The 16,067-nt window shown below is 47.0% G+C and overlaps 1 protein-coding gene across 4 annotated transcripts in view; it reads left to right on the forward strand.

The window, feature by feature from the left end:
• The first annotated feature begins 2,473 nt into the window (after positions 1-2,473).
• zgc:165508 (uncharacterized protein LOC100101652 homolog) overlaps positions 2,474-16,067 on the forward strand; it is a 26,617-nt gene continuing 13,023 nt past the window's right edge. Inside the window, exons 1-2 of one of the 4 annotated variants that reach the window (XM_037546577.1) lie at positions 2,474-2,664; positions 10,646-10,779. Coding sequence is in view for 1 of the 4 variants with exons in the window: in XM_037546576.1 (XP_037402473.1) it covers positions 3,057-3,087; positions 10,646-10,779 (165 nt within the window). In the remaining 3 variants the exon portion in view is untranslated. Of the gene's footprint in view, positions 2,665-2,976; positions 3,088-10,645; positions 10,780-16,067 lie in introns of those variants that run through there. The other 3 variants (XM_037546576.1, XM_037546578.1, XM_037546579.1) reach the window with 3 other exon arrangements.

Below are 16,067 nucleotides of genomic sequence, written 5' to 3' on the forward strand. Positions count from 1 at the left end.
TCTAATCTAATCTAATCTACAGTAAACTACAGTAAAAGTACATCAACGACACAAATACACATGATTCAGAGGTGTATTGGGTTGGTACAGTGTTAGAAATCTGCCTCCACCTCCAAAGTTCAGTCTTAGAAGTTGCTCACTGTTATAAATGAAGGTTCTGTTCAGGAACATTTCTCGTTCATCAAAGTTCAATCAGTGTAGATGTTCCCTCAGAGGTTCTACAGTGGTTTTAAGGTCTGATTGTGAAGCTTAAATCAGTTTCTCCGGGTGAAAAGTTGGTATTTGCAGCTTTTCATAACTGAATGTTTTAAAAGAGAACAGTAGAATAAAAGCTTGGAGGCGAGGCAGGGTGTGTGGAGTCAGACCAGCTTAGAACAGATAATTTCAGTGGATTATGGTTCAGTTATGTTCCCTGACTAAAGGGACTGAGATGGAGCCTTGAGGGAACCACCCCAGTGACAGGAGGGGAACTGACCCAGAGACAGTTTATTGTGTGAGACAGTAGATTGGGTCATATAATGTATTTGCCTGTATTGAGTCCTTGAGTCTTTTCTGTACCTTTGTACAAGTTGCCTTGCAGTGTTTACTGTTATTATAATCTTAGCCATTATTCTAGTTTGCCTCGACTCTAAAACGTCAAATTTCTTTAAGCATTCCTAAATGTTGTCCACCAAGCTTTGGGAATATGCACCTTTACTTGTCGTCCCAATTAAGCTCTCTGAATTTTAGTGCAGTGAATTGACTATTCTGCCAAACTAATTGCCCTACTGGGACGAATAAAGTCGCTAACTAACTTGTTCTCTGAAGGCCTCGAAAGCTGCACACCGTCTTGCTGTGAAACGTTAAGGGTTATGAGTGGTGAGCACAATCAATAGTCCTGTAAGGAAGCTCCGCCTCCCTCCCGAGAACCCTCCCGTTAACGTACGGCTGGTTTCTCAGTAGTGGAGATGGATTTTTTGGTCGATTCCTATTCACTGCTCCCACTCCTCTGGTCTGTGGTAGAACAAAGTCTGCCTGCCTCCCACCAGTGGGCTTCTGAGGAGAAACGAGAGCGCGAGAGGGAAGGCGCGTGCCTATGTTTAGCGGGCGGGTGGGCGTTCGGTGGTTATACAACTGTCCATCCTCGTGCACAAGGCGTCTGGAGGTTGCCTCTGCCAAGAAAAGCCACACAAACAAGCCTGAAAAGCCAGAAGATGCTCAAAGCATAAAGCCCAACGCTGTTACGGCGGTGGAGCCTCCTTCATGCTCCGCTCTCCTGGGCTGAGGTGGGCAGATGGTGCATGACTACGGACTTGATGCACGGCCACAACTAACCTCACTGATGAAACTCACTGCTGGAGACCTACTGTCCGGCAGTGGTCAGTTAGAACCATAATCTTCACTCCGTCTCTCCCTCTTTCTCTCTCTCTCTCTCTCTCTCTCTGTCTCTCTCTCTCTCTCTCTCTCACTCCTTCTCTCTCTGTCTCTTGCTCTGTCTCTCTTCCTCCCTCTCACTCTCCCTCCCTCTCTCTCCCTCCCTCTCACTCTCCCTCCCTCTCTCTCCCTCCCTCTCACTCTCCCTCCCTGCCTATCTCCTTCCCTCTCTCTCTCTCTCTCTCTCTCTCTCTCTCCCCCCCTCTCTCTCTCTCTCTCTCCCTCACCCCTCTCATTCTCTCCCTCCCTCTCCCTCTCTTTCTCTCTCTCTGTGTCTCTCTCTCTCTCTGCCTATCTCCTTCCCTCTCTCTCTCTCTCTCTCTCTCTCTCTCTCCCCCTCTCTCTCTCTCTCTCCCTCCCTCTCTCTCTCCCTCCCTCTCACTCTCTCCCTCTCTCTGTCTCTCTGCCTATCTCCTTCCCTCTCTCTCTCTCTCTCTCTCCCCCCCTCTCTCTCACTCTCCCTCCCTCTCCCTCTCTTTCTCTCTCTCTGTGTCTCTCTCTCTCTCTGCCTTTCTCCTTCCCTCTCTCTCTCTCTCTCTCTCTCTCTCCCCCTCTCTCTCTCTCTCTCTCCCTCCCTCTCTCTCTCCCTCCCTCTCACTCTCCCTCCCTGCCTATCTCCTTCCCTCTCTCTCTCTCTCTCTCTCTCTCTCTCTCTCTCTCCCCCCCCTCTCTCTCTCTCTCTCTCCCCCCCTCTCTCACTCTCCCTCCCTCTCCCTCTCTTTCTCTCTCTCTGTGTCTCTCTCTCTCTCTGCCTATCTCCTTCCCTCTCTCTCTCTCTCTCTCTCTCTCTCCCCCTCTCTCTCCCTCCCTCTCTCTCTCCCTCCCTCTCACTCTCCCTCCCTGCCTATCTCCTTCCCTCTCTCTCTCTCTCTCTCTCTCTCTCTCTCTCTGCCCCCCCCCCCCCCTCTCTCTCTCCCTCGCTCTCTCCCTCTCTCTCTCTCTTTAACACCACCTTGAGTGTAGTGGGTGGAATCACCCTCACTCCATCCAATCAGAGCTCTCTGAGGGAGCTGGTGCGGATGAAGTGGGCGGCGCTTTATCGCGGCTGGCATATAAACGCCGTTTCCGCGTGCAGGGCTCTCCGTCCCGTTCTCGCGCTTCTCCCTCGTGCAGGCGGGCGTTGCACGTCGTGTGTGAGACGGAAGCAGCAGCGCGCCGATGGTGCCGGAGAGCTCGAGCACGCACGCGCTGTCCAGCCGCCGCGGAGCTGAAAGGCGCGCGCCGACCATCCTGCCCCGCGTGACGTAGTGGGTGAGTGCGAGAGAGAGAGAGAGAGGGAGAGTGAGTGAGAGAGACAGAGTGAGAGAGAGATGGAGAGTGAGTAAATGAGAGAGGGAGAGAGAGTAAATGAGAGAGAGTGAGAGAGAGAGAGAGAGTGAGTGAGAGAGGGAGAGAGAGTAAGTGAGAGAGAGTGAGTGAGTGAGAGAGGGAGAGAGAGAGACAGAGTGAGAGAGAGAGAGAAAGACAGAGTGAGAGAGAGAGAGTGAGTGAGAGAGGGAGAGAGAGAGAGAGAGACAGAGTGAGAGAGATAGAGAGAGTGAGTGAGAGAGAGTGAGTGAGAGTGAGTGAGAGAGGGAGAGAGAGAGAGAGAGTGAGAGAGGGAGAGAGAGAGAGTGAGAGAGACAGAGAGAGAGTGAGTGAATATGGGCTGCGTCGCCTCTAAGTCGCCCGTAGGTAAGAACCATTCTCTATTTCCTCGCGCCTCCAGCTCGTGCTGCCTGCGCTTGTGCACGCGGATGCTGCTGCAGAGGCTTTGGCTGAATGAGTGTGCGGCAGCGCGAGGGCGCGCGCGCGCCTGTTTGCTCGACGCCGTTAACAGAAACGAAAGGATGCTGCTGCACTGCACCGCTACCGCGCGCGAAGTGCCTGTGGAGCGAGCGGATAGCGCGCGCGCTAAAACCTGTTTAGTTCTTGTTGCTAAGAGACGGGATTCGCGCCCTCGCGGATCCTGTTTACCCCCGTTTGCCTGTGGAGTCACCCCCAGCTGCCCCCCACACCGGGCAGGGGGGTAACAGAATGCCGCATCTGTGCTCAGTCCACGCACTGGTCAGCATATGTTGTGTTTTGGATGCTGGTCAACCAGCATGACCTGCTAAACCAGCACCAGAGCGGCTTAGTCCAGCTGTTTTTTTTCCTTTTCTTCGACAGCGTTTAGGACGCCTACCTGCTAAAATGTAAAAAATCAATGCCATCTTTAAAATAATCACCATTAATGCTTGTTTATACGCTTTCAGAGTAGCTGGGTGTTGTATAAAGACGTACTATAAAGAAAAACTCAATAAAACACTGAAGTTGTTGCTAAAGCCTGAGTAAACTGATAAATCAAAGGGAACCGCGTTCATTTCTGGCCAGCTGTAGTGAACAGTTTCCACTTGCTTGCAGATAAGATATCAAAGGTGCCATAACTTTTGCAAAGGACAGATTTGAGCGTTAAACAAACACAAGGCACCCGTGCGCTAACACTTGTCCGCTTGTTTTCGCTTGGAAAACCAACAAAATGTCATTTGACCGGGGCACCAATACTTTTGCACACCGCCTGTGCGTCGTCTTATCTGGAAAAAAGAGGCACATGAAGCCTATTTATCTGGTCATGGAGCATATTATGTTAATTATTAAGCAGTTATTTGTTTATTTACTGTAAACACAAACAAACATTTTGCGTATTTGAGCTCGACCGTTCCCGAAGCTCTCCTAATCCAGTCTTCATTAAATTAAACGGATCGGTGCAGTGAAGGAACCGACATGGCCTCGTTTTTAACTACGATATCATTAACATCGTTAAAACAGACCATTCTTGTGGCGTTCTACCAAATTTGTGTTGATTCTGATGTTACACAGCATTTTCACCTGCATGAACGTCCTTAGCGCTGGTGCTCATGTTGCTAACAAACACTGGAAGCCAATAGTCACCCAAATCTTTTCAGAGATTTAAATACAGTCCTTAAAATGTCTCTCAGACTGCATCCAGGTCTTTGTTCATGTCGGACGGGCTTGTTGATGTAGTGCAGGACACAGTCTGAGCTTTAAAAGTGAACAATGCTGATACACTCACCGGCCACTTTATGAGGTACACTAAAAGTTCAACAGCTAATCAGCCAATCACACGGCTGCAACTCAGTGCATTTAGGCATGTAGAGGTGGTCAAGACAGCTTGCTGAAGTGCAGACCGAGCATCAGAATGGAGAAGAAAGGGGATTTAAGTGACTTTGAACGTGGCGTGGTTGTTGGTGCCAGACGGGCTGGTCTGAGTATTTCAGAAACTGCTGATCTACTGGGATTTTCACGCACAACCATCTCTAGGGTTTACATAGAACGGTCCGAAAAAGAGGAAATATCCAGTGAGCGGTCAGTTGTGTGGACGAAAATGCCTTGTTGATGTGAGAGGTCAGAGGAGAATGGGCAGACTGGTTCCAGATGATAGAAAGGCAACAGCAACTCAAATAACCAACCAAAATCTCTGAGGAACGTTTCCAACACCTTGTTGAAAGTGTGCCACGAAGAATTAAGGCAGTTCTGAAGGCAAAAGGGGGTCCAACCTTTTACTAACAAGGTGTACCTAATAAAGTGGCCGGTGAGTGTGTGTTAAAAAGCAGAAACAACAGAAATGTAATCTAGCGTCCAAATGCCTGTGTGACGTACCTGCATGGGTGTCGGATTAGGCAGGGGATTCAGAATGTAGCAGCATCTGCTGTCGAAAATGATCATTTTTACGGCTCACAGAAAGTCATGCGGTGTCCTAAACCACACTGACAGGCCTGTGTGACCTTACGAAGACCTGAATGTGGTTTGAGAGAAGTGTCATGGATGTGTTTACTGAAAAGATTTGGGTGACTATTGACGTCTAGTGTTTGTTAGCAGTACAACAAAAGCAACAGTTCGGGCACCAAGCATGTCTGGGCAGGTGGTCTGGCTTGGTTTTAGGCCTTAGTTTTTGGGTTGTACTTTGGTTTTTGGTGTGCCTCGAAGAGTCAGAGTCACCCCGCATGTCAGTTAGCTGTACGATGTAATCCTTAGTCGAGGTCCGTCCACTCTCACTTGCATTTTGACTTTGTGGGCTAACGTGGGTTTAACTGATGAGGCTGAACCTTCATAAAACAACGGTGAGTGTGAAGGAACTTTGCAAAGTTAAATGAATGGAAAGGTTACCTCATGTTACCTCATGTTACCTCATGTTAAGGTGCTTCAAACCTATGAAACCATTATTGGTTCCCTAAGAATCTGGTCCTTTAACGTCTCAAACTATGTGACTAAGACACTAAACCTTATTATTCACCAATTATTTTTCTTATGTGAGTGAGGAAGTCTAGAACCAGCGGTTCTGAGGCGTTAAAGAGGTCAAAGCAGTAGTTTTGTTTTGAGTTTTTGAGATGCGAGTGTGAAGAAACTTTGCAAAGTTAAATGAATGGAAAGGTTCTAGAAGGAACCCTTAAATATTGAACATTACATCATGGTATGGTTCTTTACACCTTTAAAAGATTTTTTACACTCACAAATCTCCTTTTCAGATTGGGTTCTTTAAGGAACCGAAAGTGGTTCTTCGATGGTATCAAGAACCTTTTATCACCTTTTTAAACAGCGTCTACCAGAGGTTACATCCAAGCCAAGAACCATTTTTGTGAATGAGATGTGCTACTGTGAAGGACCTGTTGTAAGTTCAGGGAATACGCTCCATACACTGTGAAAAAAGATGGTTCCTCAAGGGTTCTTCAGTAAAGACAGTGGTTCTATATAATGAGAACACTCAAAGAACTGGATGAATGATTCAGTCTTTCTCCTTGTTCACTGCAACTGTGTCAGGAACAAAATCAAGTCAATTCCAGGCGAAAAGATGGTAAAAAACTCCAGACCTGCTTTAGGGGGTCAACAAAGACACGGCACGGACACGCACAAAGTTTAGGTGAGGTCATTTGAGTCTACAGATGGTCTGAGCTGCTGGTGGCCAGCGTGAGCCTCGCTCTTCCGCCTGTTGCTCGGTGTGTGGCGGCTAACCGGGCTGAGTCCAGATGGACTCGACACGGTCCACCGGAGAGGTCTGAGACTTGAAATGGACTCAGGCTGTAGGTTGGCCAGCGCCCAGACTCAGAACTACAGCGGCTCTGTCCCTCGGCTATTTTGGTTATTTTTGCTCTAGCCATTTAGTGACCTATGCCTCGGTAGCTGTGCCCATTTTGCCTACAGCTGTTTTCAGATTGGAAAGTGTTTGAGCATTTGTGGACTAGCAGTACCTCAAGACCTACTGTTGTGGTATCGTTTGTGGTGTTGGTGCTGTAGGAGAACCATTATTGGTTCCATAAGAATCTGGTCCTTTAACCTCTCAAACTATGTGACTAAGACACTAAACCTTATTATTAAACCTTCTAGAACCTAAGGTTCTAGAAGGAACCCTTAAATATTGAACATTACATCATGGTAAGGTTCTTTACACCTTTAAAAGATTTTTTACACTCACAAATCTCCTTTTCAGATTGGGTTCTTTAAGGAACCGAAAGTGGTTCTTCGATGGTATCAAGAACCTTTTATCACCTTTTTAAACAGCGTCTACCAGAGGTTACATCCAAGCCAAGAACCATTTTTGTGAATGAGTTGTGTTACTGTGAAGGACCTTTTGTAAGTTCAGGGAATCCTCCATACACTCTGAAAACAGATGGTTCCTCAAGGGATCTTTAGTAAAGACAGTGGTTCTATATAGAACAATGAACACTCTAAGAACCATTTGCATGTTTCTTTTTGAATATGGTTCTGTATAGCACCAAAAATGGTTCTTTTGTTGTTGCAAGCTTGACAATGTAACAATAAAAGAACCCTTTTTGGTGTTATACAGAGCTATTTTGAAAAAGGTTCTATATAAAGCCATATACGATGTGCATTCTCAATCAATCTGAAGAACCATTTCACCATGCAAAAAAGCATTGAATGGTTCTGTACAGAACCCATGGTTCTAAAAAGAACAATTCTGTTTACTAAAGGTTCTTTATCAAAGACGATGGTTGCATAAAGAACTGTGACCGCTCAAACTCAATTTGAATGCATAAATGGTTATCATAGAAAACCTGATAGATAACCTTCAAAAACTGGTTCTAGATAACACCATAAAGAGTTCTGCTATTGAAGTCCTAGATCCCTTGTTTTCCAAGAGTGAACAAATGGTTCTCAACCTGTGCCTCAGTGCCCCCAAGACAGTCTGTGTTTTTGTTCTATCAGTATGTGTTGGCAGTTGGGATCGTGGACCATGTGGGGGGGCCCTGGGGGACCGTTTTGAGAACAACTGGGGTGGACAATCCACTGACCCGGACAATTGGGAACCTTCGCAGACTCGTTTGAGTGTTTGAGTTCGTGAGAAGCTCTTCACAGTCGAAAATGTCAGCGCACGTCGGTCCCGTTATCAGATGCAGGTCCGCAGAGACGTTTAATAGGTTCTAGTTCCACTAATAAACCAAGAAAAAGCCTTTGGACCTCCTGGGGAGAGTAGGTGTGCCCCAAGGCTCTGTGGGACATGACACCTCTCATGCAGCAACGTTTTTCATCACGGATTCGGTTTCACGGTTAAGGCCACGGGGCCGTCGCCTCAATGGACACCACAGTGATTAGTGAAACGGGTATCGGGTGTCAACCAGGCCGCAAATCGGGCAGGAGAGAAGGTGCTACAGGGACTGTGTGGGAGGCAGTTGTAGGAAGAGCATTAAAATGCAGAACCTGCTACAGAGAGGTTACCCAGAGGCTGCAACTCACACCACCTGCATCTCATTCCCTCTTTGTGACGTTAAACGCCAGGAAACATCGGAACGCTAAGGTGTGAAAGACTACATAACACTGACATAACCATTTTGTTTGCCGTGCATTACAGTGGTTTTATCACAGGGAAGTGGAGCAAACCCTACGTTACCCATGAAAAATCACTGTAATGCACAGCCCCATGTGGTGCATTGCTTTCATAAAACAGTGGACAATGTAAAATATGATAAAATACATTAGTATTAGTTATTACTAATATTCGAGGTAAACAATTCTTCCACCAAGAAATGTAGTTCTTGCAGTGTGTGATACAGTTGCCAGGCAATCTGCGGAAAACTATTTGCCATATAGCGTTTGCTTTATAAGCTACCAAATTACCACAGCAGTGACATCCATTAGCACCTCTATGCAATTTCATCAAGCTAACTGTTTGTCTTTTAGCTTGTTAGTTTTTAGTCTGTTAGCTACACTATGTTTCCAAAAGTTTTCACTCGCCCACCCAAGTCACTGAATTTAGGTGTTCCAATCACTTCCATGGCTGCAGGTGTATAAAGCCAAGCCCCTAGGCCTGCAGACTGCTTCTACAGACATTAGTGAAAGAATGGGTCGCTCTCAGGAGCTCAGTGAATTCCAGCGTGGTACCGTGATCGGACGCCACCTGTACAACAAGTCCAGTCATGAAATTTCCTCACTCACAGTCAACTGTCAGTGGGATTATAACAAAGTGGAAGCGATTGGGAACGACAGCAACTCAGCCACAAAGTGGTCGGCCATGTAAAATGACAGAGCGGGTTCAGCAGATGCTGAGGGGCATATTGCGCAGAGGTCATCAACTTTCTGCAGAGTCAATCGCTACAGACCTCCAAACTTCATGTGGCCTTCAGATCAGCTCAAGAACTGCGTAGAGAGCTTCATGGAATGGGTTTCCATGGCCGAGCAGCTGCATCCAAGCCTTACATCACCAAGTGCAATGCAGTGTATTCCATGCTGGTCTATGCTGTTTTCAGCACAGTAGTTATAGTTAAGAAAATAAGTTGTTAGATCCTCAGTTTAAACAAAACAGTCAAAGATTATTTTACTACCAGCGCAAAGATTTTTCGTGTCTTGGCACAGCAATACAGAATCCTGTCGTTGTGAGATGGCCAAAGGTGTATATCTAGTATTTTACTATGCCCAGATGATCAAATATTAGAACCCGAACTACCCATTTGGTAATCAGTAATATAACCAAGTCTTACAAACATGTACATATGTCATAATGTTTGATATCACAGTGGCTAACTTGTGTACATTTAGCATGTGACATAAGCTGTTGTGACATCAAGCATTATGACATCTGTCATGACAATTACCAGTAATGGTAACATGAAACAAACATTATGACAGCAAAGAGCATCTTCCCTGGCATGTTTATCGCATGTCAAGGGTTCAAGTGAAATGTTAATGCTATTTTAATGTACCCAAATAATTGACACCACCATGAGGCATATATTATGGAACCAGTGGAGTGAATCACATGGAGAATGACCACCCCTGTTGTCTAATAAGCCTCTTAAAGCTAATAAAGCCTCACCTCAGGGAGCGTGATGCTTGAATGCGATGATAGGCACCCCCTGCCGTTCCCCCGCGGAGGTCCTTGTGTTGATGACGTATGCATGAATCATTCAGGACTGTTTTGGGGGGGAAGGTTTTGTGCATGCCCAAGCCCTTGCATGAAGCTCAAAGTAAGAGAATGAATGAATGATGGAGCAAGAAGGAAAGCGGGATGCAGGTATTCTCTTACAGAAATGATCGATGTGGTGCCTTCCAGTTTGTCAGTGCATGCAACACATATCTGCATGGGGTGATCCCCTCCCATGGTAGCTCTTTGGAATTGAGAAAGAAATAAGAAGGTAAGATGAAGTCTAGCACAAAAGTATGAGCTGACATGGTTGGCATTTGGGTAATATCACTGAGCTCCACACCGCAGGGTTCGATTCCCCTCCCAGGCAGGCACACTGGTCAGCACCAATGAGAGTCCTTGGGCAAGACTCCAAACACTACATTTGCCCACATCTGTTCAGTTTTAGGTCACTTAAGATAAGATAAGAGCATCTGCCAAATGTGTGAATGGTAACTTTAAAAATTAGGATCCTCCTGGGGGCTCCCGACTGGCACAACCGTCTAAGCGTTGGTCGTGTCATCAGGAGATCGCAAGTTCAATCCTTGTTGATGCTGCAACAGAAAAGAAGCGGTGGCTGGTTTCACAGGTCTCGGAGGAAGCCTGTGCTGCCTTCATCCTCCTAGCATTGGTAGTGTCATGTGATTGGGGGAGTCCTAACTAGCGGGTGGAATTAGAGATTAATTAAATTGGGGAGAAAATTGGATAAAAATAAACAAAATTAGAAATTAAGTTGCCCAGAACAAGACCAACATTATTTGTGGATACCATGGCAGTGGACCAAACAACCATTATTGATCGTGACCACGTACACGTCAGTATCTTCTTCCTCTCCTACAGTGGCGGGTGGCAGGTTGCGTGTGGACTGGAGCGCCGAAGGTTCGTTCTCAGACCTCGTGCTCTTGGGCAACACACGGACCAGTCTGGAACGTGGCTTGGGCGCACCTTTCGAGGACCTGGACCATTACCTTGAGGTGGCAACATTTTATTCCAAAGCACATTTGCTTCACATCTTACAGCATCCGGGAATACTTTTTCTCTCATCTGTCAGCACTAGAGAGGCACCTGAACCGGATTCGGCCCCCATGCAGCAATCATCTAGAAAGGGGAGCCATATATAGCAGGCATTGTAATCCCGCATGGGGCCCTGTCAGTCATGCGCTGTTTCTGTCATCATTATAATGGCCGTGGGGTTAGCAGCTTGTCGGAGATAAAGCAGTTTACCTGATAGCCGGAGGTAGAGCTGCATGACGTGAACGGAAAAATCCTATTGCAATTCCGGTCACATGCGCCACTGGTCAAATGTCATGTTTTGTTGATATTCTACAAAGTACAGGGAACAAATTTATTTTATTTTATTATATTAATTGTTGTTTTTTAAATGTTTTCCGACATACCAGAAAAATAACATAAAATGTGACCTGTGCAAAAGTTATGGCACCATTTCAGATTTTTCTAAAGGTCAGCAAATTGTCAGAAAATTGTGCTCTAATATGTGAGGAAAATGCCACATTTAAGTTTCCTTTAAATCAGGGGTATTTAATTCAAATTCAGTAAGGTCCAGTCAAGGAAAATTTCCTCAAGTGAAGATCCAGAACATCATAATGTCTAACCTGCATCATGATTCAGTGCCATATGCTGTTTAAAGAAAGTGGCCAAGTAGGAATATCAGCATCTACAGTCGACAACTAATTATCAGATCAAATAAAGTCCAGTTCAGTCAGATTTCAACAACATTTACTGTCAATTTTCTCTTTTTAGATCACGTCATGTGGAATAACTTCCCTCTGACTCACTTTCTTCTCTGACTGCTGTTTCTCTCCTCGTCCCTCCCCTGTGTGGCGTCACTCACTCAAGTCTCAGTGCTCATCGCAATGCACAGATCTGATTGGCTGAGTAGCGTCACGTGATATTTATTGGTGATTGGTCTGTGAGTCTCCAGCCACTAAAGCTACCATAAAGGCTAGAAAAGCTACCGTGATTAAAACAGGACCACCCCATCAAAATTAAATAATTCTCCATAGTTTATCAATTATAGGTCGAGGTCTGCATAGAACAGTGCCTAGATCTGGACTCAGACTGTGGTCCGCCTATTAGTGACCTCTGATCTAGAGGGTGTGTTAACCTATTTTCCCTAAGAAAGTTAACAAAATGTAATGTACACCAGAGGTGTTCAAACATCTATATATACTGTCTCTCCGACATGATGTCAGCTTCGCAAAGCCAAGGGTGCGGCAGGTCTCCCAATTGTGGACCTCATTGTTAAGCACCTGTTAGATTGTGGAATTTCATGCTGTGGATTTTGCCCTCAAGATCAAGTAATTTGAAGTTAAGAGAAGCAGTTTTTTCCCTGACTAGGTTTCATTGGAAGTTAATGAGGTTCTAAGTCAAGCACAGAGAACCTTTCAGGTGTCATGGTTCGAGTAACAAGGGGAGAAAAATCCCAACGTCATTCCCACCGACCAGGCTCAGTAATTTCACCGTGTGAAGCAGAAAATGATTTTCCCAACCTTTCCCGCTATGATAATTCCCTAATTAACTAAACCGTCCCAGTCGTTAAGAGGCCTCATTCTGCTGTCGGTTCCTCTCCCTGACTTTCATTAAATGTTCACCAGCTAGTCTTCTAATTATCCGCAAGTCATTCAAAGTAATTAGCAATTAATTTCTAATGACTTTTTTCTCCCAAATAGAATCACTGAACAGTGTGGAAGGTGCTTATTTCAGCAGCCGGGGCCATTTCTGATATTCAGGGGCGACAGCCTAAGTTGAGGGGCCCCCAGGCTTCTCAATTATGTTATTTTTGGCCAGATGGAAAAATGAAAAAGAATTAGTACTTCCTTAATTTGAATTAGGCTACAAAATGTGATAAAAGTTAATGGGAATACAACAAAACCATAAATAACAATATACAGGAGACTTGATTATACAGCATTGTACAAAATGAATAAAAGTGACTGGAAATTCAGACCCATCAGCTTTTAGATGTCCACTTTTGGATGAATAGTGGAATGTTCAGGAATTTCAAATCTGACTACACATGCTGTCACAAAGGACGTCCATCTCTTACACAACCACCCATTGACATTACATACAGACTTGTGTACAAAACAGCACACTATACACACATACATATTAGCAACCACCTGGAATACCACAGGAAAGGCCTAGCCAAACCTTAGCAACCACCTGGGATAGCATTACGATAGTCTAGCAACACCTTAGTCAGCACTTGGGATACAATAAGTACAAGAAGTAGTTCAGAAAGACCTTTTCTGTTTTCCATGTTATTCTTTTTTTTTGTAACACCACTGACGAAAGACAGTGGTGTTACAAAAAGACAAGACATATATTTAAAATAATTATATATTTTAACACGTTTTAAATAATTTTACTCTTATTTTAATGCATTTGACAGGTTAAAAATGCTGAGAAAATGTGTCAAAATCGTTTCTCATGTATTAATAATGCTGAGTAAAAATCACCAAGAAGAAAAGTTGTTATAGATCTTTGTTGGTTTATGTAGGAGGAACAGAACAGAGAACCAGACCAACGTTCTGTGCTTTATTCTCATTTTGAGCTCATTATTTTATGGATGTACAGTGGTGGGACGCTGCTGTAATGACAGAATGACCCATATGTGAAAGAGAGTCAGTGGGACACTGACCTGAAACCATAAACACAGCAGAATGAAAAACAGGAGACGGGTGACTTTACACATCAGTCAGCTCAGCTAACATTCACCAAGCTGTAGAGCCGGTCTGTCTGCGTGTCTGTCTGTCTGTTGGTATGTATGTCTGTCTGCGCGTCTGAAGGCTTACAGTGAAAAAACACTGAACTGGAGTGATATCAGTGCGTGTATGACGTCAGAGAAACAAAACGCGTTTCCCGGGAGAAAATCGTTCCATGGTGTTCAGTTGCTATAGAAATGCTCATTTTTACAAAGTTGAGGGGGGGAGGGGGGAGAGGGGAGGGGGGGGAGAGGGAGAGAGAGAAGGGAGAGAGAGAGAGAGAGAGAGAGAGAAGGGAGAGAGGGGAGAGGGAGAGAGGGGGGGGGGGGGGAGGGAGTGAGAGAGAGAGAGATAGGGGAGAGGGGGGAGAGAGAGAGAGAGAGAAGGGAGAGAGGGGAGAGACAGAGAGAGAGAGCGAGAGAGGTAGAGCGAGGGGGGGGGGAGATGGAGGGGGGGGGGGAGGGGGAGGGAGAGAGAGAGACAAGCAGAGAGTGGGAGAGAGAGAGAGAGAGGAGCAGAGAGAGATGTGGAGAGTGAGGGGAGAGAAAGACGAGCAGGGAAAGAGGTGGAGAGTGAGGGGAGAGAGAGAGAGATGAGCAGAGAAAGAGGTGGAGAGTGAGGGGACAGAGAGAGAGATGAGCAGAGAAAGAGGTGGAGAGTGAGGGGAGAGAGAGAGAGAGAGATGAGCAGAGAAAGAGGTGGAGAGTGAGGGGAAAGAGACGAGCAGAGAAAGAGGTGGAGAGTGAGTGGAGAGAGACGAGCAGAGAAAGAGGTGGAGAGTGAGGGGAAAGAGAGACGAGCAGAGAAAGAGGTGGAGAGTGAGGGGAAAGAGAGACGAGCAGAGAAAGAGGTGGAGAGTGAGGGGAAAGAGAGACGAGCAGAGAAAGAGGTGGAGAGTGAGTGGAGGGAGACAAGCAGAGAAAGAGGTGGAGAGTGAGGGGAAAGAGAGACGAGCAGAGAAAGAGGTGGAGAGTGAGGGGACAGAGAGAGAGATGAGCAGAGAAAGAGGTGGAGAGTGAGGGGACAGAGAGAGAGATGAGCAGAGAAAGAGGTGGAGAGTGAGGGGAGAGAGAGAGATGAGCAGAGAAAGAGGTGGAGAGCGAGGGGACAGAGAGAGAGATGAGCAGAGAAAGAGGTGGAGAGTGAGGGGAGAGAGATGAGCAGAGAAAGAGGTGGAGAGTGAGGGGAGAGAGAGACGAGCAGAGAAAGAGGTGGAGAGTGAGGGGACAGAGAGAGAGATGAGCAGAGAAAGAGGTGGAGAGTGAGGGGAGAGAGAGAGAGAGAGAGATGGAGAATGAGGGGAAAGAAGGTGGGAGAGAGAGAGATGGAGAGAGGGGAGAGAGAGGGAGGTGGAGAGTGAGGGTGAGAGAGAGAGAGGGGTGAGCGAGAGTGAGGGGAGAGAGAGAGAGAGGGAGAGGTTGAGAGTGAGAGGTGGGAGAGAGAGAGATGGAGAGAGGGGAGAGAGGGAGGTGGAGAGTGAGGGTGAGAGAGAGAGAGGGGTGAGCGAGAGTGAGGGGAGAGAGAGAGGTGGAGAGTGAGGGGAGAGAGAGAGGGAGGTTGAGAGTGAGGGGAGAGAGAGAGGGAGGTTGAGAGTGAGGGGTGAGAGAGAGAGAGAGGGAGAGGTTGAGAGTGAGAGGTGAGAGAAAGAAAGGTGGAGAGTGAGGGGAGAGAGAGAGACAGAGAGAGGGAGGTGGAGAGTGAGGGGAGAGAGAGGGGAGGGGGAGAGAGAGAAAGGGAGGTTGAGAGTGAGGGGAGAGAGAGGTGGAGAGTGAGGGGAGAGAGAGAGGGAGGTTGAGAGTGAGGGGTGAGAGAGAGAGGGAGAGGTTGAAAGTGAGAGGTAAGAGAGAGAGAGAGGGGTGAGAGAGAGACAGAGAGAGGGAGGTGGAGAGTGAGAGGTGAGAGAGAGAGAGGGAGGTTGAGAGTGAGGGGTGAGAGAGAGAGGGAGAGGTTGAGAGTGAGAGGTGAGAGAGAGAGAGAGAGGGGTGAGAGAGAGTGAGGGGAGAGAGAGAGAGGGAGGTTGAGAGTGAGGGGAGAGAGAGGGGAGGGGGAGAGAGAGAAAGGGAGGTGGAGAGTGAGGGGAGAGAGAGGGGAGGGGGAGAGAGAGAAAGGGAGGTTGAGTGTGAGGGGAGAGAGAGGTGGAGAGTGAGGGGAGAGAGAGAGAGATGGAGAGAGGGGAGAGAGGGAGGTGGAGAGTGAGGGTGAGAGAGAGAGAGGGGTGAGCGAGAGTGAGGGGAGAGAGAGAGGTGGAGAGTGAGGGGAGAGAGAGAGGGAGGTTGAGAGTGAGGGGAGAGAGAGAGGGAGGTTGAGAGTGAGGGGTGAGAGAGAGAGAGAGGGAGAGGTTGAGAGTGAGAGGTGAGAGAAAGAAAGGTGGAGAGTGAGGGGAGAGAGAGAGACAGAGAGAGGGAGGTGGAGAGTGAGGGGAGAGAGAGGGGAGGGGGAGAGAGAGAAAGGGAGGTTGAGAGTGAGGGGAGAGAGAGGTGGAGAGTGAGGGGAGAGAGAGAGGGAGGTTGAGAGTGAGGGGTGAGAGAGAGAGG

Source organism: Pygocentrus nattereri, chromosome 17, assembly GCF_015220715.1.
Source record: "Pygocentrus nattereri isolate fPygNat1 chromosome 17, fPygNat1.pri, whole genome shotgun sequence".
Classification (NCBI taxonomy): Eukaryota; Metazoa; Chordata; class Actinopteri; order Characiformes; family Serrasalmidae; genus Pygocentrus; species Pygocentrus nattereri.